At 37.2% G+C, this 25,055-nt stretch overlaps 1 protein-coding gene across 2 annotated transcripts in view; it reads left to right on the top strand.

Moving 5' to 3' along the window:
* Nucleotides 1-11,503: 11,503 nt before the first annotated feature.
* CCNB3 (cyclin B3) overlaps nucleotides 11,504-25,055 on the top strand; it is a 67,286-nt gene continuing 53,734 nt past the window's right edge. Inside the window, exons 1-4 of one of the 2 annotated variants that reach the window (XM_045471298.1) lie at nucleotides 11,504-11,678; nucleotides 15,159-15,290; nucleotides 17,943-18,029; nucleotides 23,031-23,161. In XM_045471298.1, the coding sequence (XP_045327254.1) occupies nucleotides 15,195-15,290; nucleotides 17,943-18,029; nucleotides 23,031-23,161 (314 nt within the window). In that variant the 5' untranslated portion in view covers nucleotides 11,504-11,678; nucleotides 15,159-15,194. The remainder of the gene's footprint in view (nucleotides 11,679-15,158; nucleotides 15,291-17,942; nucleotides 18,030-23,030; nucleotides 23,162-25,055) is intronic. The other variant, XM_045471299.1, reaches the window with a different exon arrangement.

Consider the following 25,055-nt stretch of genomic DNA (forward strand, 5'->3'; position numbering starts at 1 on the left):
AGCCCGTCTATGGCTTGTTAAAAGTAAAACTTGTTTTTCTAGGCATTAAACGGGTCTTTTGCCTTATATGTGTAAATATATAAACATATTTTGTGTCCGAGCTGGAGATTTAGGTGAGGGAGCTAGGTTGTGAATAGGATTTTTTTTTCTTGTCAAACCGACAAACTTGTCTCCAATGTCTGATGGAAAGTACTTAAATATAGCATTAACTGGCAACAACGTTTTTACTAGCCCCCCCTCCCCCCCATAGTATCTTTGTCAGTGAATGAACGTTTTAAACAAAGACCCTTGGAGGAGAGGAAGGGGATCTGGAAGCATAAAGCTTTTCGGATTCCCTCGAGGCATTGGTGGGCACCCCCTCCCGTCCCCCACCACCAGACTCTCTTAAGGTTCTCCTTGATTTGAAGAATGTTAAAATGGAGTGAAGACTGGCCTAGTCTTCCTTCCGCTTTGTTTTGTACTTGCCCCGTGGGGGTGTCAGGCTGAGACCATGCCTGTTACTCTCAAATCAAGAGGGTAAAATGGGGGTAATGAGTTCATGTGGCCACTAGGAGGTCGCAGCAACTTGGAAAACATGTTTCCACACAGTGTGAGATCATCCCTTAGAGAAACCCGTTTTGCCAAGGCATTCCTCAAATTAAAGGTGAAATTGGTGATCCTGCCCTCATAGAATCACTCTCCATCCTAAAAACCTCACTTTTTGTGTATATTTATTGATGCATCTCCTTCAAAAAAGTTGTTTATAGGTTCCAGGAAATCAGGGACTATTGTATTTCATCATGAGATTTATCTTTCCAGACGGGGTAATGCTTGAGGAGAATGACTGTGTTTTACTGATTTTCATTTACCCTGCAAGGGATAGCACTAGATTCGTATATGCTTAAGGATATGCTTAAGGATATTTACATAACTGAAAAATCAGTATGTACACCTGAAGCTAATGTGTTATCTACCAATTATATATCAGTTAAAAAAATAACGAAAATTAGTGGTAACAGTTGTTCAAGAATTGCCATGGCCAAGAATGTTGAGCCACCTTTGTCCAAATTGCCTGGCTTGTTGCAGTAAGTTCCTAACTGGTTCTACTGAGTCTTTCCTTGCTACTCTTAAACAGAATTTTTTTTGAAAGAATCAATATATTTTATTAGCTAGTTATTTTTAAAACAGTTTTATTGAAATCTAACTCACATACCACATAATTCACCTATTTAAAGTGTACAACTCAATGATTCTTAGTATATTCAGAGTTGTGGAACCATCACCATAATCAATTTGAGAACTTTTTCATCACCAAAAAAAAAGTCATACCCCATCTCCCCTAACCCTATGCTTTAAAATTTTTTTCTTTAATGTTTACTTATTTTTGAGATCGACAGAGCATGAGCAGAGGAGGGACAGAGACAGAGGGAAGTGAGCAGAGGAGGGACAGAGAACCACAGAATTCAAAGCAGGCTCCAGGCTCTGAGCTGTCAGCACAATGCCCGATGCAGGGCTTGAACTCACAAACAGGGAGATCATGCCCTTAGCCAAGGTCAGAGGCTTAACCAACTGAGCCACCCAGGTGCTCCTCCCCTAAATCTATATTTACCCAGGCTTAGGCAATCACTAATTTACTTTCTGTATAGATTTGCCTGTTTTGGACATTGCATATAAATGGAATCGTGTAGTAGGTGGGTCTTTTGTGACTGACTTCTTTCACTTAGCATAAATTTCCCCAGTATGGAATTGTGACAGTATGTGTGAAATGTTTACGAGTGACTCTCTTTCGACACTCAGTGCCAAGGATTTTTTCTGGAGGTTGGTGGTGCAGGCACCCTCTAGCTAGTACCTACTGGAACTCTAAAGTCCCAGGAGGAAATCTGGTGATCACCGTAAGCCATATTGTTTGCACAGTTAAAGTACAGTGACTTTTATCCATTAGGGCGGTGGGAACCCTTCCCAAATCCAAGTTTCCAGATCCTAGCCAAGGGCCAACCTTGCCAGCAGGATTTTTGGATGATAACACTCTCTGGTCAGCTATGTTAACTCTTTTCTACACAGATGTTGATCGGGATTTCGTTGATTCTGTAGATCAATTTGAGGGGCATGCCATCTTAACAATTTTAAGTATTTCAATCGATGAATATGGGATGTATTTACATATAGTTAAGTCTTTAGTTTTTCTTAATTATGTTTTGTGGTTTTCAGTGTACAAGTCTTGTACTTCTTTTGTTAAATTTATTTTTAAGTATTTTATTCCTTTTGATGCCATTATAAGTGGAATTGTTTTCTTAATTTTATTTTCAGCTTGTTCCTTGCAAGTGTATAGAAATACAATTGAGTTTTGTATATTGATTTTGTATGTTACAGCGTTGAGCTCATTTATTAGCTCTAATAGCTTTCTTATTTTTTTTGTGGATTCCTTAGCCTGTTAATATGGTAGATTACATGGATTGATTTTTTGAACCAGCCTTGCATCCTTGGAACAAACCCCACTTGGTCATGGTAAATAATACTTTTTATATATTGCTAAATTCTGTTTGCTAATATCTTACCAAAGATTTTGCATCTCTTTTATGAGGGAAGATTAGTATGTGGCTTTCTTTTTCTGTACTTTCTTTTTATGGTTTTGGTATCAAGGTAGAAGTGTTTTCATATGAGTTGGGAAGTGTTCCCTCTTCTTCTATTTTCTGGAAGAGATGGTGTAGAATTAGTGTGAACTTTTCTTTAAACATTTAGTTTCATTCCCCAGTGAAATAATCTGGGCCTAGAGACTTCTTTTTTTGAGAATTTTAAAATCATAAATTAAATTTTTTTAAAGCTATGGAGCTATTCAAATGATGTATTTCATATTGTGTGCATTGTGGTAGTTTGTGATTCAATTAATTTGTCAAATTAATGTGTATAGAGCTCATAGTATACTCTTAGTATCCTTTGGATGTCAGTAGGGTCTGTAGTGATATCCTCTGTTTTATTTCTGATATTGCTAATTTGTGTATTTTTTCTGGTCAGTCTTACTAGAAATTTGTTAATTTTATTGATATTTTCAAAGAACCCACTTTTTGTTTCATTGATTTTCACTATTGGTTTTTCTGTTTTAAATCTCACCAATTTCTGCTTTTATCTTTATTATTTCATACTTTATACTTGCTTTGGTTTTATTTTGCTCTTCTTTTTTTAGTCTTGAGGTGGAGCTTAAATTATTGACTTTTAGATTTTTCCTCTAATATAAGCAGTTAGTGCTATAAATTTCCCTTTCAGCACTGCTTTAGCTGTATCCCACAAATCTTGATACATTGAATTTTCGTTTGCATTAAATTCAGTGTATTTATTGATTTGCCTTAAGACTTCCTCTTTGATTGGTGTGGTGTATTGCTTAGTTTCCAAGTGTTTAGGAATTTTCCTGTTATTTTTGTTATTGATTCCATTGTGGTTAGAGAACACAGTTGTGATTTCAATTCTTTTATAGTTGCTGAGGTTTGTTTTATGATTGAAGGGATGGTCATTTGGCTTATGTTCCATGAGAGCTTGAAAGGAATGTGTATTCTGCTGATATTGGATGAGAGGTGCTCTATAAATGTTGACTGGATATGTTTGTTGATGGTGTTGTTAAGTACCTCTATATCCCTGCTGATTTTTTAATATAGTTCTTTATCAATTATTGAGATGAGGTGTTGAAGTCTCCCACTATAAATGTGGATTTGTCTACTTCTTTCAATTCTATCAGATTTTGCTTCATGTATTTTGTAGTTCTGTTGGTTGGTGCACACACATTTAGGGTTGCTGTATCTTCTTTGTGGATTGATCCTTTTATCATTATGTAATATTCCACTCTGTCCCTACTGATTTACTTTGTTCTGCAGTTTATTTTATCTGATATTAATATAGCTACTCTTGCCTTTTTCTTTTTAAAAATTTATGTATATCTTTTTCCATTTTTAAATTATCAACCTACTTATATCATTATATTTGAAGTGCATTTCTTGTTGACAGTGTATCATTGGATCAGTTTTTTAATTGAAATGTAGTTAACATATTATATTGGTTTCAGGTGTAAAACATAGTGCTTTAACGTTTATATAGATTTCAAGGTGATCACCATGATAAATCTAGCTACCATCTGTCAATGTACAAAGTTGTTACAATATTGTTAATTATATTCCCTATGCTGTACATTGCATCTCCATGTCTTATTTTATAACTGAAAGTTTGTACCTTTTAATTTTTTTCCTCTATTTCAACCATCCCTCTCCCCACCTCTGGAAACTACCAGATTGTTTTCTGTATCTATGAATCTGCTTCTGTTTTGCTTTGTTTGTTGATTTGTTTTATTTTTGAGATTCCATGTATATGTGAAATCATGTGATATTTGTCTTTCTCTGACTTATTTCACTTAGCATAATACCCTTTAGATCCATTCTTGTCATGAATGGCAAGATTTTATTCTTTTTTATGGCTGAGTAATATTTCACTGTATTCACACTGTAAAAATATATATACCACATTTTCTTTATCCATTCATTTGTTGATGGACACTTTGGTTGCTCCCATATCTTGGCTATTGTAAATAATGCTGCAGTGAATGAACATAGTGGTGTATATATCTTTTCGAATTAGTGTTTTTGTTTTCTTTGGATAAATAACCAGAAGTGGACTTATGGGTCGTATGGTATTCCTATGTTTAATTTTTTTTTGAGAGAGAGTGAGCAAGGGGGAGAGAGAGAGAGAGAGAGAGAGAGAGAGAGAGAGAGAGAGAGAGAATCTCAAGCAGGCTCCACACTCAGCATGGAGCCCCACATGGGGCTTGATATTATAACCATGAGATCATGATGTGAGGCCAAAATCAAGAGTCAGATGCTCAACTGACTGAGGCACCCAGGTGACCCCCCTTTTTAATTTTTTGAGGAACTTCCATACTATTTTCCACAGTGATTGATGGCATATGAGGGTTCCCTTTTCTCCACTTCCTTGCCAACACTTGTTATTTCTTGTCTTTTTGATACTAGCCATTCTGACATGTGTGAGGTGTTATCTCATTGTGGTTTTGATTTGCATTTCCCTAATGATTAGTGATGTTGAGCATCTTTTCGTGTGTCTGTTGACCATTTGTTTGGAACCACAAAAGACCCCAAATTGCCAAAGCAGTCTTGAGAAAGAATAAAGCTGGAGGTATCATGCTCCCTGATTTTAAACTATACTACAAAGCTATAGTCATCAATACAATATGGTACTGACACAAAAATAGATCAATGGAACAAAGTAGAGAATTAAAAAATAAACCCATACTTATGTGGTCAATTAATCTATGACAAAGGAGGCAAGAATATACAGTGGGGAAGAAAAGACAGTCTCTTCAATAGATGGTCTTGGGAAAACTGAACAGCTACATACATGCAAAAGAATGAAACAGGAGCACTTTCTTACACCATATACAAAAATAAACTTAAAATGGATTAAAGACTTAAAGACATAAAACTCCTAGAAGAAATAGGCAGTGAACTCTTGGACATCAGTGTGAGCAATATTTTTTTGGATCTGTTCCTTAGGTAAGGGCAACTAAAGCAAAAATAAACAAATGGAACCACACCAAAATAAAAAGTTCTGTGCAGTGAAACGATCAACAAAATGAAAAGGCAATGTGCTGAATGGGAGAAGATATTTGCAAATGATATGATTGATAAGGAGTTAATTTCCAAAATGTATAAAGAACTCAAATAACTCAATATAAAAAAAAACCCAAATAATTCAATTAAAAAATGGCCCTAGGACCTGAATAGGATCATGTTTTTTTTAATCCACTGTGAATCTCTGTTTTTTAATTCCTCTACTTAAACAATTTACATTTAATGTAATAATTGATCTGTTTGGGTTTAAATCCATCAATTTATTTTTTGTTTTCTGATTATTGCTTCTCTTTCTCATTTATGTATTTACTTTTACCTGCCACCCAGTCAGTTACTTGAACATTCTTTTGAATTCAGTTTTGATGTATCTATAGTGTTTTTAGTGCATGTTTGAGGTATTACATTATATATGTAAAATTATCACAGTTGACATTTTACCAATTTGAAGGAGGTGTAGAAACTGTGCATTCTTTTACCATCCTCTATATTGTTTTTTTAAACATTTCCTTCACATACATTGAGAACAGAGAGCATCAGGAGAGTACATTATGTCCACCTATATTTTTGCTCTTTTCACTATTCTTTCTCCTTAATGTTACAAGATTCCTTTTATTACTATTTTTTCTACTTTGTGAATTTTCTGTTCTTTTAAGGTGAGCATTTGAGAATGACTTGATTTCCCCCTCACTCCTGAAAGATATTTTCCTTGGATATAGAATTCTGAGTTGGGGCACCTAGGTGGTTCAGTCAGTTGTGTGTCCAACTTCAGCTCAGGTCATGATCTTGCGGTTTGTGAGTTTGAGCCCTGCATTGGGCTCTGTGCTCGGAGCTCGGAGCCTGGATCCTGGAGCCTGAGGCCTGCTTTGGATTCTGTGTCTTCCTCTCTCTCTCTGCCCTTGCCCCGCTCGTGCTCTGTCTCTCTCTCTCTCTCTCTCAAAAATAAATAAACATTAAAAAAAAATAATTCTGAGTTTACATATTTTTTTCTTTTAGTACTTGGAAAATATTGTGTCACATCTTTCTGGCCACCATGGTTTCTGTTGAGAAATCCAATGTCATTCAAAAACATTTTGCCCAATTAGAAAGGTGTCATTTCTCTCTTGCTGATTTCAAGGTTCTTTTGTCTTTTAGTTTTCAGGAGTTTGATTATGATGTGTCTTTGTTTGAATTTCCCTGGGTTTATCCTATTTGGAGTTTGCTTAGCTTCTTGAATATGTAGGTTTATGTCTCTCTCAAATTTGGGAAAAATTTGAGCCTTATTACTTGGAATAAGTATTTTTGTAGGCAAGCGTACTAGAAGTACAATCTCTGGGTAAAAGGATTCAAATGTTTAAAATTTGATTGGTATTTTCAAATAACTCTCCCAAAGTTTATAGCAATTTTTACTCCTGCTGACAGTGAATTAAAGTGTCTGTTTACCCATCCCTTTATCAACAGAAGTTATTGTTAAGCTACTAAACCTTTGCCAATGTCCTAAACAAAAACAATGCATTGCTGTTTTAATTTGTATTTATTTTTAGTAAAATTAAGCATATTTTTATGTTGATAATTTGTATTTCTTCCTAATTGTTCATTTTCTTGACAGCTTTTTTGCTGCATGGCTCATCTTTTTCTTGTTGATCATGAAATTCTGTTTGTATATTTTGGAAATTATTCTTTTATCATTTGTATTGCCGATGTTTTTTTGCTAGTTTGTTTTTAGGTTTTTAAGCTTGTTTTTGTTTTTTGTTTGTTTTGCCAAATAAATTTTCAGTTTTTACCTATTAAAATTTTTGGAGTCTTTTGCTATCTTTAAATTTTTGTCCTGTTTAGAAAACAAGATTATAAAAATATCCTTTTATATTTTATCTAGTATTTCCATGGTTTCATTTTCACAATTAAATCTTGGATCCATTTGGAATGTATTTTCATGTAAAAGTAAAGTAGGCAATAACAGATCTTTTCTATCAAGTTTTAATACAGGGATGTAATAATACAGGGGGAGGAGAAAGGAGAGTTTATGAGAATGTTATATGCCTAAGAGTAGGAAAATATTGGAAAATGGTAGACTCAAAGGGCTATCTCCTCTTTTGTCTGTGTTCTCTCTGAGTGCAATATAAAGGAAAGGTTAAGTCAACTGGAGGTGTGAAGGGTGAGAGAAAAACAAATTTAAAAAGTTTGGAAATGTCATAATTTTGGTCAATAACTTTTTGTTTTTGTTTTTGTGAAAAGCTGGGAAGAAATAGGAAAAATGAAATGGCTTCTTTTGTAATTTTTATATTGCTATTAGTGGATGGAAATTTTCCTCTCTTAACTAAAGAAGGACTTACAATTTTTTATTTAACATAGTACTTGAAGTCTTAGCTATAGAAATCAGACAAGATATGCTCAACATCACTGATCATCAGGGAAAAGAAAATCAAAGCCACACTGAGATCTCACTTCACAACCAGTCAGAATGGCTAGTGTCAAAAAAATGACAAGTGTTGGTAAGAATGTGGAGAAAGGGGAACCCTCATGTGCCATTTGTGGGAATGTAAATTGGTACAGCCACTGAGGTTCATCAAAAACTTAAAAATAAAAATATCATATTATCCAATAATTCCACATATTCCAAATAATTTGAGTATTTACCCAAAGTATATGAATACACTGATTTATACCCCTATGTTTATTGCAGCATTATTTACAATAGTCAAGATATGGAAGCAACCTAAGTGTCCATCTGTAGATAAATAAAGAAGATCTTGTATACACACGCACACACAAAACAGAATATTAGTTAGCCATAAAAAAGAATGAGGTCTTGCCATTTATGACAACATGAATGGACCTAGAGGGTACAATGCTAAGTGAAATAAGTCAAAGACAAATACCATATCATTTCATTTATATGTGGAATCTTAAAAACAATACAAATGAACAAATGAAAAAACAGAAATAGACTCATAAAGAGAACAAATTGGTGGTTGCTGGAGGGATGGGCTGGGTGAAATAGTCAAAAGGGATTAAGAAGTACAAAATTCCAGTTTTAAAATAAAAAAGTCAGGGAAATCAAAAGTACAGTACAGGGAATATAGTCAATAATATAACCGTGTTGTGTATTGACAGATGGTAACTACTGTTATTATGGTGATCATTGTGTGATGTATGCAATTGTTGAATCACTATATTGTACGCCTGAAGTTAATATCACGTTGTATGCCACCTATACTTCAATAATAAAAATTAAAGAAAATAAGACTTACAGTGACTTGGGCTAATACTGTATTTCTTCCTTAGTGCATCCCAGCGAGGCACTTGTTCACAATGATTACCCTTAAAAGAAGATACTAATTTGCTTAGTTAACAAATATTTTTAAATCATTTGTCAAGGAGGCAGGTATAGGGTAATGATTATGTGTTTGCCTCTGGAATCATATTGCTTGAATTTAAACCCCAGTCCAGTAACTTACTAGCTGTGTGATCTTGGGAAAGTTACTAAACTTCTCTGTACTCCAAGTTTCTCTTCTGCAAAATGGGGATATTAACATCTCATTGTATTATTGTGAGTCTCAGAACAGGATCAATCTTATAGTAAGCAATTGATAGATATGAACTCTTATCAATGCTAATGACTGGAGATAGAGCGCAGTGGATATGATCCTTATAGTTATGGGCCTTGCATTCATTTTGTTTTGTTTATTATACATTTTAATTTTTGATTTTTTGGAATTTTTAAAATTGCAATTAAAGTACAGTTGACATATATTAGTTTCAGGTGCATGACATAGTTATTTGGCAGTTATATATATCACAAAGTGCTTATCACAATAAGTGTAGTTACCATCTGCCACCATACAAAGTTATTAAAATATTATTGACTATATTCCCAATGCTGTACTTTTCATCCTCATGACTTATTTATTTTATAACTGGAAGCTTTTACTTCTTAATCCCTTCATTTATTTTCCCATTCCCCTCAACCCCCCACAACTATCAGTTGATTCTACTTATGAATCTGTTTGTTTTTTTATTTGTTCATTTATGGTTTTTAGATTCCACATATAAGTGAAATCATATGGTATTTGTCTTTCTCTGTAAGACTTATTTCACTTAGTGTAATAGTCTTTAAATAAGGACCTTGCATTCTTGAGTGAGAAGATAGGTTAAAAAATTACAAATAGCAGTACTTAGTCTAAAATAAATGTAAGGGGCTGGGATAGTATAAAGGAGTGGGAGGAGAATCCTACTTTAGATAACATGGTCAGGGGAGGCCTCTCTGAAGAGGGGGCATTTGAGACTTGAAGCATCAGAAAAAAACAATTTAAAGAATGGAGGGAAGAATGTTCTAGGCAGTGGGAACATCATGTGCAAAGACTCTGAGGAGAGGGATTTTATTATATGGAAATTTTTGAAAGACATATATGGCTATCACGTAGTGAACAAGAAAGAGTGGTATGAGATGAGGTTAATGGTATAGGCAGGACCTTGTAGACCAGAGTAAGGAGTTTGGATTTTATGTTCTGTGGGAAACCACTAAAGCATGAGAGAAAGGGGATATAATTTTTCTTTTTAAAAACGAGTGGTCTTGTAATCTCTAATTCACATTAAAGGAGATCAATATTGTAAAGAGGGAGAGCAGCTTGGAGGCTCATGGCAGTGGTCCAAATGAGAGACCGTGGTGGCAGTGGAGATGAAAAGAAGTGGATGGATGTAAGGTACAGTTTTAAGGTACAGGACTTGCTGAAGGATTGGATGCGGGAAGGTAAGGTTATGGAAGAGAGTTTGAATCAAAGATGATACCCAGGTTTCTGACTTGATTAACAGTTTTGACGTGGTACCATTTTTTGGAATGGGAGACATCGGAAGAAGGGTCAGGTTTGGTAAGTGTTGTGAACATGTTGAATTTGAGGTATCTATCAGACATCCAAGTACAGATGTGGAGTAGTCAGTTGGATTTATGAATCTGGAGTTCAGGGTCAGCTTTTAGATGATGTTTAAAGTCGTGGATCTGGATGAAATAAACTAGGGAGATTAAAAAGAGAAGAAGGTCTGGGATCATGTGAATACTCCACCTTTAATGTAGAAGCTGTGAGATACTAAAAGGAGAATGGGCTGATAATAAAGGCAGGGATGTAGTTTAGTGGTATCTGCTGTATATGCAGGAAGTCCTGGATTTTATCTTTGGTATCTCCATTTACTTTTTGCATCCTTAGAGGATAGGGCAGGGCTATCAATTTTTCAAGTCTTTTGTCAATTACTCATCTATAGTTTTTCTAGCTCCTGGAACAAAGCAGGTGCTCAGTAACTTGAATGAATGAATGAATGAATGAGTAAAATGAGTAAAAATAAGAATATCTGAGTTGTAATACCTGCTTTGCCACAATGTAGGTTTGTGACATTGAGCAGTTAGCAAGTTACAATTTTGTTATCTGTAAAATGGCAATAATAAAGGTACCTCTCTTTTTGGACAGGATTTAAAACAAAAATTTGTAGCAGTTAGCACAGAGCTATTGGTAAATTAATGCTAACTACTATTAGCTCTCTGCACTTTGGGTGCTTATTCCTAAAATAGGGGCAATAATTACTGTCTTTCCCTCACAAGGCCATTTGTGAAGCCAGCAGGAGTTAACATTTGACTCTACAAAGGGTTATTAGTATTAATTTTTTAGTTGGTCTGAATCTGCACTATGCAGCCACTCCCTCCCATCCTAGAAGCAGGATTATTTAAAGATAACGTCTCTTTAAAGAGCCCAGTACTCCGCTGGTCAGGCCTGCCTAGTTCAACCAATTGTATTTGAAACCACGCCCCAATGCGAAGTCTGTTAGCTGCAGAGTTCAATTTAAAAATACCCAGCCCCGCCTCTCCTGGCTGGGGGGGAGCACGCGTCCCAACTGTGCACGCTGATTGGCTCCTTCTGGCCAATCACCACTGCGCTTCCTTCTGGGGCTGTAATTTTCAAAATTCGCTACTGGGCAGATTGGAGCCGGCACAGTCCAGGTTGAGAAGGACACGGGTCGCTACAACACGGAGCTCCGTTCATTTCCCGGGCCTCTCCTGGTCTAGGAGTGCGTCCATGATCTTTCCTGTTCTGCCCTCAGTCTCGATGTGAGGTAGGCGTCTTTGGGCTTGTACTGTCCGCTCGAATGTCCGGCCCAGTCGCACGCGGGTTGATGCCTCAGCACCACTCCTGTTCCTGGTTAACACGCTGTCTTCTCTCGCCCGCAAGCGCGGCATCCTTGCCTTGAAACCTTTGTTTTGTTCTGATGTCAGCAGTCTGAGCGAAGTTGGGCAGGAGTGTGTTTTAGAGGATGAGATGGCAAAACGAGTGAGACTAGGTCCTAGCTTTTAGATAGAGTGACCAGTACACATGCCTGAATCACAGTACATTTACAGAACGTCTTTTCACAAGTGGAAGTGTGGAGGATTAGTTTCACTGACCCTTATTTAAGTCAGAGAATGCTACTTGCAGGATGTCTTTTGAACTACAGGTGGTAGGATATGAAGGAGGATGGAAATGTGTGCTCTGTCCCTTGTTCTCCCTTTGATCTCCACTGGCTGTCTTCTATCCCCTACTCCAACCGCTGCAGCTGGCTTTCCCACTGCTCTCCGCTTTGGTCCACTTAGGATCCTAGAATGTCAGAAGTCAAAGGACCCAGAACAGTGCTTCTTAAACTTTGAAGTGCATACAACTCACCTAGGGATATTGCTAACTTGCACTTTCAGATTTAGTAGGTCTAGTTTGGGACCTGGATTTTAAATTGCTAATAAGCTCGCAGGTGATGCTAATGTTGCTGGTCTGTTCAAACCATGGTGAATAGCTAGGAGGTTCTGGTCCCATTGCCTCATTTTTTAAGGTGGGGAGACAAGGCCTAAAGAAAAGAGACTTGCCTAGTGTCATCCAGCCAGCTAGGGGCAAGGTCAGAGTTCTACCCTAGGCATCCTTCACAGCCTGGTACTGCTTTCATGCACACCATGCTGCATTGTCTCCCCAGTGTCTTGCTGTCTATAACCTGCATTTATATATAAAATGAAGTTGCTGTTGTTTCCTGTAGACTGTCTTGATCTACAGTTTTGGAGTCTAAGCACCTGGGCTTCTAAATGAGCCAATTTGCCCCTGTTTGGGTTTTATCATCAGCCCTGGGATTCTCAGGGGGTCTCCAACACTTATCAGTGTGTATGTAGAGAATATGGAAAGTCTGGAAAGTGGAAAGGATTCTGATTTTCTTGTCCACGCAAGGCTCCATTCTGTAGGTGGTAGAAGTCGAGAATGTTCTGCAGAATGTCCTTTAATGAAAGCTGTTTTTGGTGGTGCCAAGCCCCTACCCCCTCCTAATGGCAGAGAATACTTAAGTTAGTGTGTGTGTCCCCCAAAGAAAGTGATTAGTGTTCAGGAAAATGAAGGTGGTGTGTGATTATCATCTGAATAAACTTATTCTCTCAAGCTTAGTTACTCTGTGATGTAATCAACTGAAAGCTTTCTATCCTGTTGACTCCAGGCTATTTTTTTCTTTCCCCCTTGAAAGATAAAAGTTTCAGAACATGAATCTTTGGTCAGCCATTAAAAAAATTGTATGAGGTGTGAATAATAATAATAGGGAGGTAAGTGGTTTTCAGACAGTGTGGTTAAGGGTGGGTGCACCCAATTTAGCTTTATTCCTGCTTGGCTGAGTTTTGAGAGATGAGATAGAAAATAGGTTTGGATTTTGGGGGATGAAAAGGAAAATAAGATGCATCACCTACTTTGAGGGCCTACCATGTGTTAGGCTTTGCACATACAAATTTCCTTTTGAGCCATATGATGCTTCTACAAATAAATGGTGGTATTGCTCTATTGCAAGTGAGAAAATTAAGGCTCAAAGATGCTAAGTTGGCTGGTTTAAAAACCCAGTGGCTTCTTTAAAAAATCTTTAGGCTCATTCTGTCTCCTTACACTTCCACATTAAAGCCTTTTGCTTTGGACCATGGACTGTTTTAGAGTGCTTTTGAGTATGATTGGGGAGACTTCATGGTATTTTAAAAAGAGCCCTAGAAAGAGCTGGGTGATCTATGCTGCTTAATAGTTTTGTCCTGGGTAGTAAGTTACTTAACACATCTAGGTTTCTACAGTGGAACGAATTGTATCTGTACTGCATACCCTTACTGCTTTGTTGTGAGACCAACTGAAGTAATAAATGCGGAGGCACATACTTGTACTGATTTTTCCTGACAAAATGTTTAATACTTCTCCATCCAAAGCAAAACCCAAATCAGCCTTTCTCCTTTCTTAAACCTTCCTCTCAAGCTGCAGTCTTTTCTGCTTCCCTTTCTTAGCAGCCTGGCCCTAGCCTAGCATTCAGCCCCTTTCTGACTCTTCCCCAATACACTCTTTGTATCCATGCTCCAGACAACTGGGAAGTCCCTGCACCTGCTGTGCTTGCTATGTGCAAGCCTCTGCCTGCGCTCAGGCTTTCTTTGCCTGCAAAAGCTCCCCAGTCTGCTTGGGATCCCCTTTGTCACTTAAGTCTAGATCATATATAACTTCCTCTATGAAGGCTTCTTCCACCCCTTTATCCCCCCTACAAGATTACTGACTTTCTATTATGTTGCTGTAGTACTTTGTATTTACTCTTATTAAATCATTGCCACATTTTTATGTTACTGTTACAGCTGTGCATGTGAATACTTATAGGATAAGATGAATGATTTGTGTTTGTATCTCCATTGCCTGAAATACCAGGTACAGAGTGGCGGGTAAGTTTGTTGCATTGCCTTTAGGGTCTCTCTTAGAGGAGCCTATTATTTGTCAAATGCAGTTGAACTTAGAGATTGAATGTGGGTGAGGTTGGAAGGGCAGTTGCATCTGAGTGGGAAAGGTCTCCGGTATATCCAAAAACTGGTTCCTCCTGACAATGCATTTGCTTGTGAGTCACATAAGTGTATCCTAACTATTGAGGACTCACAAAGAACTTTAAGGAATGTAGAATGGGGTCCACCACTGAGATGGGACAAAAATAGGACTCTCCCAAGGGCTGTAATGACGGTTAAATTTTTATGTCAAGTGATTTTTCAATAAGTTAGTTCCTTCTATCATTATCTCATCTTGAATTTTTTTCTTGCCAGGTGTCTGGAACTGGATTACAGTTTCTTCTGATGGAATGCAGTGTTTGAATACTTTGGCCTATCATGTATATGTGTGTGCAGTATATTCTTGTGTCTTCTCTGTAGCATCATTATAATTGCTGTGCCAGGACCCTGTGCCTTTTAAAGAACATTAACCCTTCCAACTGGTTTCCATACTATGTGATATGTCATGTTCTTGATTGTTTTTAATGCAAAACGTTCATGTGATTTGTTCCCAGTATTCCCAGGCCTAAACTAGGAGGTAGGCCATAGTTCCAGTGCCCACACAGGATGGCAGGCACTGTGCCGGGCTTTTTAGACTGCCCAAGGTTAATTATGGTAGAACCAGTATTTGAACCCAGATTTGCCTACTTCAAAGTATGTTTTCTCCTAGAGATGCTAGAGAGAGCTTGGGTATTCTCACGGGTTTCCAGAGAATGCTGTGATGTTTCTGGTGAATGATGTTTTAAAGAGTCGCTTTCTGCTTGCAGCCCTATCTTGGATAGACACTGCTGAATCCGTAAGAGATGCCACTACCACTACCATCCCGAGGCTCCAAACCTGAGATGAAGAAATCTCAGTCCAGCAACGTTGTGCCCAGTGATCATGGCCAATATGGAAAGGTTAGAGCAAGCCGTCTCTCCCAACAGTGTCTTGAGTAGCTTCTTCCTGTGTTGGCTCAGTCCCTATCCCCACCCCTAATCTTTCTGAATATGTGTTGTTTAATCTGAGAAATTGGGAAGGCATGGTAGCCCTTGTAGTTGAAGAAGACCAGCAAATTAGAACTTGGGTTCTAAGCATGAATTCTACTTTTCTATAAATGCATAGCTAAAATGAAGGACACCCTTCACAACCTTCAAAAGTAAACAGTACTGAGCTCTCATTAATGATCACATCTATACTCTTGGTTTCTGGGAGATGTTCAAAGCACCTTGCCAGGAGGCTGCTTAGTACCTCCTGGGGAGAATATGAAGATTAGATCAACAAATGGATTATCGTGCTTTTTACAGCTATTAAATTTGAATAATGCATCCATTTTGCTTTTGCTGTTTTGACCTTGTGGATAGTTTGACAGTGTCATTCCAACCCTGTGATGTTCTTTGTTCCTCATCATACATATTTTAATCAGAGTTTTACTAACACTGATGAATTGTCATTAAGTGAGTATTTCCTAGAGCAAACATCATTAGGCCAATTTAATTTCCTTGATTGGTTTTCTTTTCTTTTCTTTTATTTTATTTTATTTTTTTTTTAATTTTTTATTTAAAAAAAATTTTTTTTTTCAACGTTTATTTATTTTTGGGACAGAGAGAGACAAAGCATGAACGGGGGAGGGGCAGAGAGAGAGGGAGACACAGAATCGGAAACAGGCTCCAGGCTCTGAGCCATCAGCCCATAGCCTGACGCGGGGCTCGAACTCACGGACCGCGAGATCGTGACCTGGCTGAAGTCGGACGCTCAACCGACTGCGCCACCCAGGCGCCCCCCTTGATTGGTTTTCTTGCAGTACAGATAAACATTTTCCAATCATTTTCATTTTTTGGTTTACTAAAATGATTTTCATGGAGGGGCTAAATGTTTTTTTTCATATGTAAATTTGGTAAGAAGGATTTGATACATTGATCAGATTTTTGTCAATATTAGACATTAGAGCTCTGCCATAATGAGTTTTCTTTTGTGGTGGTTATTTTTCCAAATCCAACTTTCTTGGGACACATTTTGTAAATCTACATTTTATTGAGTTCAGTTTCACTTGTGAATTTTATTTGGGGCTGATTGTTTCTACTGGTAATATTAAATGGGAATTGGGACAATTTATTTCTTAGCTAATTTGTGAGATTTGTGTAACCACGAAATATTTTAGTTTTGCTAATTATTTCCACTAGGATTATTTATCAAGAACTAGATAAAAGACTAATAGTTTTCTGATTTCCAAGCTTAATCAATTAGAAAGCAGAAGTAATTCTTCTCTTTCAGGATTGCTTTGCTGTACTAGATGGGTCTATTGTGTTTTTAATCCAATTCTTTAAACTTCTGATCACTTATTGTGTCATGTACTAACTTTTCATGGCCTAGATGAGGAACAGAGCAAATAAATGGCGCGACCCTAATGTTCTGCTTCCCATTATAACAGCTCTCTGATATAAGTAGGGCAGGGTTCTCATTTCATAAAGGAAATTTGAGACTTAGGAGACTTTTACCAAATAAAAATTGTTAGGGAGCAGAAGAGTCCTACGGTATAATTCATCCTAACCTCTAGCCCCATGGAGATGGCCTTATTCACATGGGAGTTGAGTAAGGCATGGTAAACAATAGCTAGAAAGAAAGCCACCTCTGCTCCAAAATATCCACCTCTCCTTCCTTCTACTAACCCTCATTCATATACACTAACAAATTAGAGGTTAATATGGATTACCAAACTCCTTTCTCAAACTACAAAATTTGGAGTGCCTGGTCTGCTCAGCTGGTAGGGTATCTGACTCTTGATCTCAGGGTTGTGAGTTTGAAACCCATGTTGAGTATAGAGATTACTTAAAAAAATAACAAAATTAAATCATGAAAATGTATACTTAAAAAATTCAGAATTTTCTTTATGAGGCTTAAAATCGTATTGGGCTATATTATTTAAAAATATGATTTATGTACACTTAAGTTTATACAGACTTTTTAAAACACGTATTTTCTTATTTGATCTTCAAATAAGGAAGTTTATCATTCCAGTTATACTGATAAGAAAACTGAGGCTGAGAGATTACGTGAGTTGTCCAACGTCAATAGCTAGTAGAGAAGCGATCCTAGACCAGGATCTAGAGATAATGTGTTATTGTCCGTATTGGGAATGTTTTAAATACTTAACATAAGAGACACTTATTTGTTAAACTATTGAACTAATTTGCTTGAGAGCATCCATATTAAAGGAATGACTGGGAGTAGCTGGGTGGTGGTGGTGATTGATAATCTTAGATTGGATAACCGTAAAGATCAGAGAACTAAGAGGGAAAACTAGCTTTACTAAGCTATTTTGCTCATTCTAAGAGTTACACTAAAGGTCATCGTCATAGCCTTGTCCCTATCATCAGTGATTACCTCCTTCAGGGACTCTAAGTATCAGCGAGTGCCAAAATTTCATTTTGTTGTAGTTCACTAGGGTTTATTCTATATATCCTTGGTTGCTTGGAGATTCTGGAGCTTCCCCCTGAGCTCTAAAGATGATCCAAAGTCCCTGAAAAGTGTTCATGATTGGATATACTTATTTGTCTCTTTTACTTTTTTAGAGAAGGGAGAATTACCAAGCAAAGATATCTTCATTTTCACCTAAGAGACCACGCAAAAAGAGATCAGCTTTTGAAGATCTCACCAACGTGAGTATGCTAGTTCAATCCTCTGCTGTGGTTTGCTAAGGCTTAGATAACCTCTTCCTTAAGGGACCTTTTTGGTTTGCCAGACCCTGACCCTCTCTAGAGTGTTGAGAGCCAATTTTATTTGGAATGGATGACCCAATTTCAGAAACTGCAGGAGCTATTCTGTTGATGCATACCATCTGGAATAATTGGTTGAGCTGTCTGGAAGCAGCAGACAGTGATTATCAGATGTGAAATTGTAGATAAATATAAAAACTATGGAATCTTGCATTTAGATAAAATCCAGAGGTGGCTCAGCTAGCTGCCTAGGCCTTGGAAGTATCTTGATGGAGTCATTGTCGTTCGGGGAAGTATTTATCAATTCAAATACTATGGGCAGTTAGTACAGTAGTTTTTTTCTGTTGTGTAGAACTGTTCTCAGCCGTAACATATTTGGCTCCTGGCATTAAATTCCAGCAGCAGCCCATTCATAGTGACCACAAAAAAAATGTGCCCCGATGTACGGAACCATTGAGGACCGCAGTTCCATGATCTATCTGGTCTTCAACTATGGAGATTGAGAAACTCAATTTTGATGAGAATTGTTGAGTTCACTTCCAAGTTACCTCCCTCCTGGTGTTATTAAGTAGCAAAATCCAGAATTGATAGTTAAGATGTTACTAATTGAATGTAGAATTGGGCCAAAGGTAATCTTTGGTGTTAGAAAATAATAACTGATGACAAGTGAGTGCTTACCATGTGCCAGGCACTATTCTAAGCACTTTTTCCAGTATCAACTCACTTAATCCTCATTTAGTTCTATGAGGTAGATACCATAATTATGTATACAGATTAGGATTTGCCCAATGTTGCTTTTGAAGCCTGTTTTATCTAGGATATAGAGAACCTTGCCCTCCATAATAGAGTGTCCTTCTGTGACTACCAGAATACATCTACTAGACAATATTTTACTCCCTTGAGCAAGATTGGATAAGTATTGGCAAAGTTCTCTCTTTTGGATCTCTCCTCTTTAGGTATTATGTGACCACCTTTGTACTAGTATAGTCTTTTTCCCATGCAGATTGCAACATATATAATTAGGTTATGACTTTCTGAATAATTTCAGATTGACTGTTGATTGGTTGAAAGAGACCCTTCCCACACAGACCTATAGGGTTAGATTTGTTTCCTGACTTATTTAGCCATGGATCTAGAAACTTAGCTGAAATAAGATAGCTACACAAATCAGAAGCGGATGCAGCCCATGTTAGTGTGGCTTCTCTTGACCCCCAGAGTCTCTGATGGGAGAGCAGTTATGACAATGTGCAAAGCAAGGTCTTACAGCATATGAGAAAATTTCTGGCTGTGTGTCAGTCGTTTTTTTTTCCCTCCATGAAGTTTATACTGCAATTCATAAAGAACAAACACGAATAAACAAATAGAAGAGAAATCATCCAGGATCCTTCTGGGTCTCCAACTGATGCACTATCTATTAGGCCACATCCTTATATAGGGTTGGAGTGGGAGAAGCAAGGCATCTCTCAGCAGTAGCTCTACCCCTAGCTTTCCAGAAACTCAGAAAGCAGAATTCCCCTTTGCATATAAGTTCTGAAGATTTAATTTGGTCACCTTGAATAGTCTTTGGTACTTGCCAGAGAAAGTTCCATCATTCCAATGTGCCTAAACCATTCCTATGTCTGAGCTCATCTATTTGAGGGGTGAGGGCTCCTTTCTCTCAGAATTTTGGGGATTCCCTATATGATTATTTGCTTCTTTCTGTCTGTATTACTAAGTCTCCATGTCCACACATCTATCTTTTCCTCAGCATTCACCAGTGAGGTCCTGGCCTGCCAAAGGAATCTATCTGTTGTAATTAATCTGCTGTATTTTTCTTTTCCTCTTTATCATTCAAGCATGGGAAGGACTTTTGATATGTAAGAACTGGTCCTAAGCTAGTAGACAAGGAGATAGGGTCTGTGTCCACATTTACCTAAATGATTTTGTTTCAGTAGGACACAATTTTCGTATTTTTTTTAATGAAACAATTGTAAGGAAGTGCAGATTAAGGTCCCCTTGAGCTGAAATCTGAGAATATTAGTGCTTTGAACTTTCACATATGGCAGGTAGAGAGTTTCACCCTAAGTGTTGGGGTCTCCACCTCTCTTCTGCCAAGAATACATTTCTTTTCTAATACTGAATCTCGGTTGCACATATAGGGAGTTTGTAAAACTTTAGGTAAGAAGTTAAAATGAAAATAGTGCCAAGCTATTTGAGGATCAGAGTTGGATGACTTGGGGACCTAAGAAAGAATTCCCTATTGAATTGTGGTTGCTTATTATGATCTGATGATACAAAGGCATATTTTTTAATATTTCATTTGGAAATAAGTTCAAGTTTACAAAAAGTTGCAAAAATACAAAGTAGTACAAATAATATATATATACTCTTCACCTGGTTTAACCTATAGTTAACATTTTATCCCATTTGCTTATATACATCATGGTCCTTTACCCCTAAGTACTTTAGTGTATAGTTCCTCAGAGAAATTGTATTGTATAACCACAGTACTATTAACAACTTTATAGATTTACATTGATATATTTTTATGTCATCTATTCATATTCCAATTTTTTCAGTTGACCTCATAAGGTCAATGTTATAAGTATTTTTACCCTCCAGTAAAAGATCCAGTGTAGTATCATTTACTTGTTGTGTCTCTAGCTGTTTTTAATCTGGAACATTTCCATAGCCTTTCTTTGTTTTTCATCGACATTACCATTTTTTGAAGAATACAGTCCCACCTAGACACCTTTTTAAAAATAGAACATTCCTCATTTTGTGTTTGTCTGATGCTTCTATGTGACTAGATTGATATTATACATACTTGGCTGGGGTACTGTGTAGGTGATGTTCTGTCCTTAGGATATCACATGTGGAGGCACATGATGTCCATCTGTCCCTCACTGGTGATAGTCAAGATGTTGTCTGGGGAAATTTATTTAACATGGGGCTTTGGGGAGCTCCAGTCAAGATGTTGTCTGGCTTCCCACTGTGTAATTACTATTTATAATTTTTCCTCTTGCAACTAATATGTGGTCTGTGGGACACACTCTTAAGAGCCTGCAAATAACCTGCTCTACATAAAAATTTTCCCCTAGATTTAACATCCATTGATGATTTTTGTCTAAACCAAATCTTTATGCTGATTTTTCCAGCTATAGCACTCACTTCACATTTACCAGTCTGCCCTTGGTATTCTATTAAAGTGTGAGCCTTCCCTCCTTCCCTGTTTATTTATTATTAGTGTGGACTTATAAATTCCCATTTTTTCAGTGGTTTATTGTTCGTTATTGTACTTAATTATTTTGGTGCTCAAATTGTCCCAGATTTGGCCAGTAGAGTTCCCCTCAATCTGACTGCTGTGTCTTTGTGACATATTCTCATAAATTTTTAAAAAAATTTCTTAATGTTTATTTTTGAGAGAGAGAATGAGAATGAGTGGGGGAGGGGCAGAGAGAGAGGGGGAGAGAGAGAGAGAATACCAAGTAGGCTTCACGCTGCTAGCACAGAGCCCAATGCAAAGCTCAAACTCACAAACCATGAGATCATGGCCTGAGCTCAAATCAAGAGTTAGATGATTAACTGACTGAGCCATCCAGGCACCCCATCTCGGAAATTTTTTGAGCCTCTTCTTTCCAGCATAGCAAGATGTTCTAGGTTCCTCTTGCATCTGTTTTATCTCAGCCCTGGAGTCAACCATTTCTCCAAAGAACTCTGGTTCCTTTTAGTGGGGAATGGTATTAGAGACCAAGATCTCAGTGCTAAGTGTGCTACTGGAGCACCTACTTTTTCTGCCCTTTCAGCAGACAGAACTAGGAAATATCTGCATATGCCTATGCATGCACACATATGTGTACTTAAACATACATACACATATATCTGTATACACAGATGCACACACATGTATACATATACCTATATACTCAGATGTATATACATACACCTATTTAAGAAATCATGGATTTGGACAGTTCCTATTCCAATACACAGGGATTTTTCTTGCATTCCCTAATCCATATTTGTATTTTCTTTCTCCTACAGTGAGAACTCTTATAACCAAGGACATCAACACATTTACTCAATACTATAACCCATCTAAAAGGGTTTCAAAATTACTTCATTCATACCACCATAATAAACCTGTTAAAAATATTTCCAGCTTTATTTGCAATGTACTTTGCCACCCCACAAACCCATCCTGACTGAAGATGTGTATCTTAAGGGTATATAGTCTAATACTGTGTTTACTTGGATTAGTTGTTGTATTTTCTTCTGTTTTCTTTTTTCTTTTTCCCTTAATGTGGTTATGGCATTTATTTGGAATACAATTATGTTCAGTTTGTTTCATTTTAAAGGCACAACTTTTAAATTTATTTTTACTGAAAATATTCACAGTCTCATGATCTCTTTTGTTTAATAGAATTAGTCATGATTAGAGTTTATGGTGGAGTTCCCCAAAGCCCCATGTTAAATAAATTTCCCCTCAATGAGATGGGATAGATGTATTGCAGGTAGTGTTGTGGCAGAGGTCTACCTGAAAAGCTAGTTGATTTTGGTATACCCAGGCAGCCAAGCCAGTTATATTACCTTTTTCTCCCTCTGAACATCTTATGGAGTCAAAATGGAATGTGATATTAACAAAACATCTTTCTGGGAATTTGCCAGCCAGTATGCCTGACATGGAGATTAGAACTACATTTTTTGTATCTTGGAATAATTTAAGGCTGCTATTTAGCTAATATTTAGCAGTACTATTGTACTGCTAGCTTCTGCTGTGATTAGTTGGCACCAGTACCACACTGGTTGTGAGATGTTTCGATTATTACTCTTGGGAATACCCAAACAAGGTGGGGATGTGAGTCAAAATTTTCCTATAAGAGCTACCTATTAGATAATTTGTGGTTCTTCAGATTTCCTTGCTTCCTTCTTCCCCTGCCCACCCCCACCTCATTTTTTTCACAGGCTTCTCAAATTCAACCTGCCCAGCTCAAGAAGGAAGCCAGTAAGGAGTTTGTTAAAGATGTTTCCAAGAAGATAAAAGGGAACACACCTGCTCTTGGGTTGGCCAAAAACAATGAGATGAATATGGAAAGGTGAGTAAGAAGTGACTCTGATGGCATTGTTTTAGATGGTAAAGGAGAGTATGTGACATCATTTGACCTCCTTTTGTCCCCCATTGAGACATATTTAGTGTGCCACAGTGATGATTATACATTAACCCCTGGGTGCTGAGGTAGGCCCAGCTGTGGTTGCTGAAGTGTTATAGGCCTCTTCTCTCCTTCCATGGCGTGTGCATATTGAAAGAGCTGTTGTCATTGGGAAGTTTGCCAAAAGATCTTGGGCTCATCTTTTCTCTCTTTTAGTAATTAAGTCCCTGTTTGAGCTAGTCTATTATTGAGAGTATGGTGGCAACTTTTCAGGGGATACTCAGACGCTGGTTGATAGTTTGCCAATCTGCTTATCTCATTAGAAGCTTTTGGGAGAGGCTTGTTCCTTGTTACTGGAGAGAAATTGCTCTCTCTCTCTAGGCCCAAAACATTTGTATTCCAGATGTTACAGGGAACTGTTCATAGGTTTTGCAAGTAGGTATGAGTATTCTTATTTGGGTTAGAAAAAGGATTTACCCCTAGAAAAACTTTTATTAGAAGAAGAGTTAGAAAGTGGAGTGAGGCCTTAGAAAGTGGAGTGAGTTAGAAAGTGGAGGAGACCTCTCCTCATCCCAGTGGGAATTACTTTCAGGAAAGAAGAGAATAAATTAGCTGAACAGATACAGCAGGCCTAAGCATGAGTTCCAAAGGGTAAGAGAAAACGCTTGGGTAACTCCAGAAAATTAACATGTTAGGTCCATGAGTCACTTTTTCTAATTACCTAGGAGAAAGAAATCAAACCAGATTAGTATTTATTCCTACTTAGTTTCTTGCTGAAATGAAATTCCTGGGATTTCTATGTGTATTTTGACTTTAATTCCCTGCATTATTTTCTCCTGAATTTCTTTTATAAGTCTAACTTTAGCAGCGAAATCCTCACAAAATACCATAAACATTCTTGCCTTCACTTAGGGTTCAGTGGAATGGACCTTAATAATAGCACTAGAGCTAGTAGCTGACATTTATTGAGAGCTCACTATAATCACATTTTATTCTAAGTGAGGTTTTTTTTTTGCTAACTTCTATATTGAGATATAATTTACATACTATACAGTTCACCCATTTAATGTGTATAGTTCAAAAGCTTTCAGTATATTTGAAATTATGCAGCCATCACTGCAGTGAATTTTAGAACATTTTAATCAATCCAAAAAAACCACCCCAAAACCCTGTATCTTTAGCTGTCACCTCAGTTCCCCCATCCTCCCCAGATCTAGGTAATCACTAATCTACTTTCCGTTTCCATAGATTTGTTTATTCTGGAAATTTTGTATAAATGGAATTATACAACGTGTGGTATTATGTGTCTACCTTTTTTCATTTAGCATAGTGTTTTCAAGGTTTATCCATGTTGTTTCGGGTGTCAGTACTTCATTCCTTTTATGGACCAGCAATATTCCATTGTATGAATATACTGTACTTTTCTTATCCATTCTTCAGTTGATGGGCATTGGGTTGCTTTGACCTTTTGGTTATTGTGAATAGTGTGGTTATGAGCATTTGTATACAAGTTTTTGTTTGAACACCTATTTTCAGTTATTTTGTATATATACCTAGGAATGTAATTGTTGGGTCATATGGTAATTCTATGGTGAACTCAGTGAGGAACTGCCAAACTGTATTCCATTGTGGTTGCATTAGTTTACATTCCTACCAGCACTGTATGAGGGTTTCCAATTTTCCACATCCTTGCAAACCCTTACTCTTTTTTTTTATTATGGCTGTGCTAGTAGGTGTGAAGTGATACCTCACTGTGGTTTAGATTTGCATTTTTCTGATGATGATTGATGTTGAGCATCTTTCATGTATTTATTGGCCACTTGTATACTTTTTTGGAGGA

The sequence above is a fragment of the Leopardus geoffroyi genome, chromosome X (assembly GCF_018350155.1).
Source record: "Leopardus geoffroyi isolate Oge1 chromosome X, O.geoffroyi_Oge1_pat1.0, whole genome shotgun sequence".
In the NCBI taxonomy this organism is placed as follows: Eukaryota; Metazoa; Chordata; class Mammalia; order Carnivora; family Felidae; genus Leopardus; species Leopardus geoffroyi.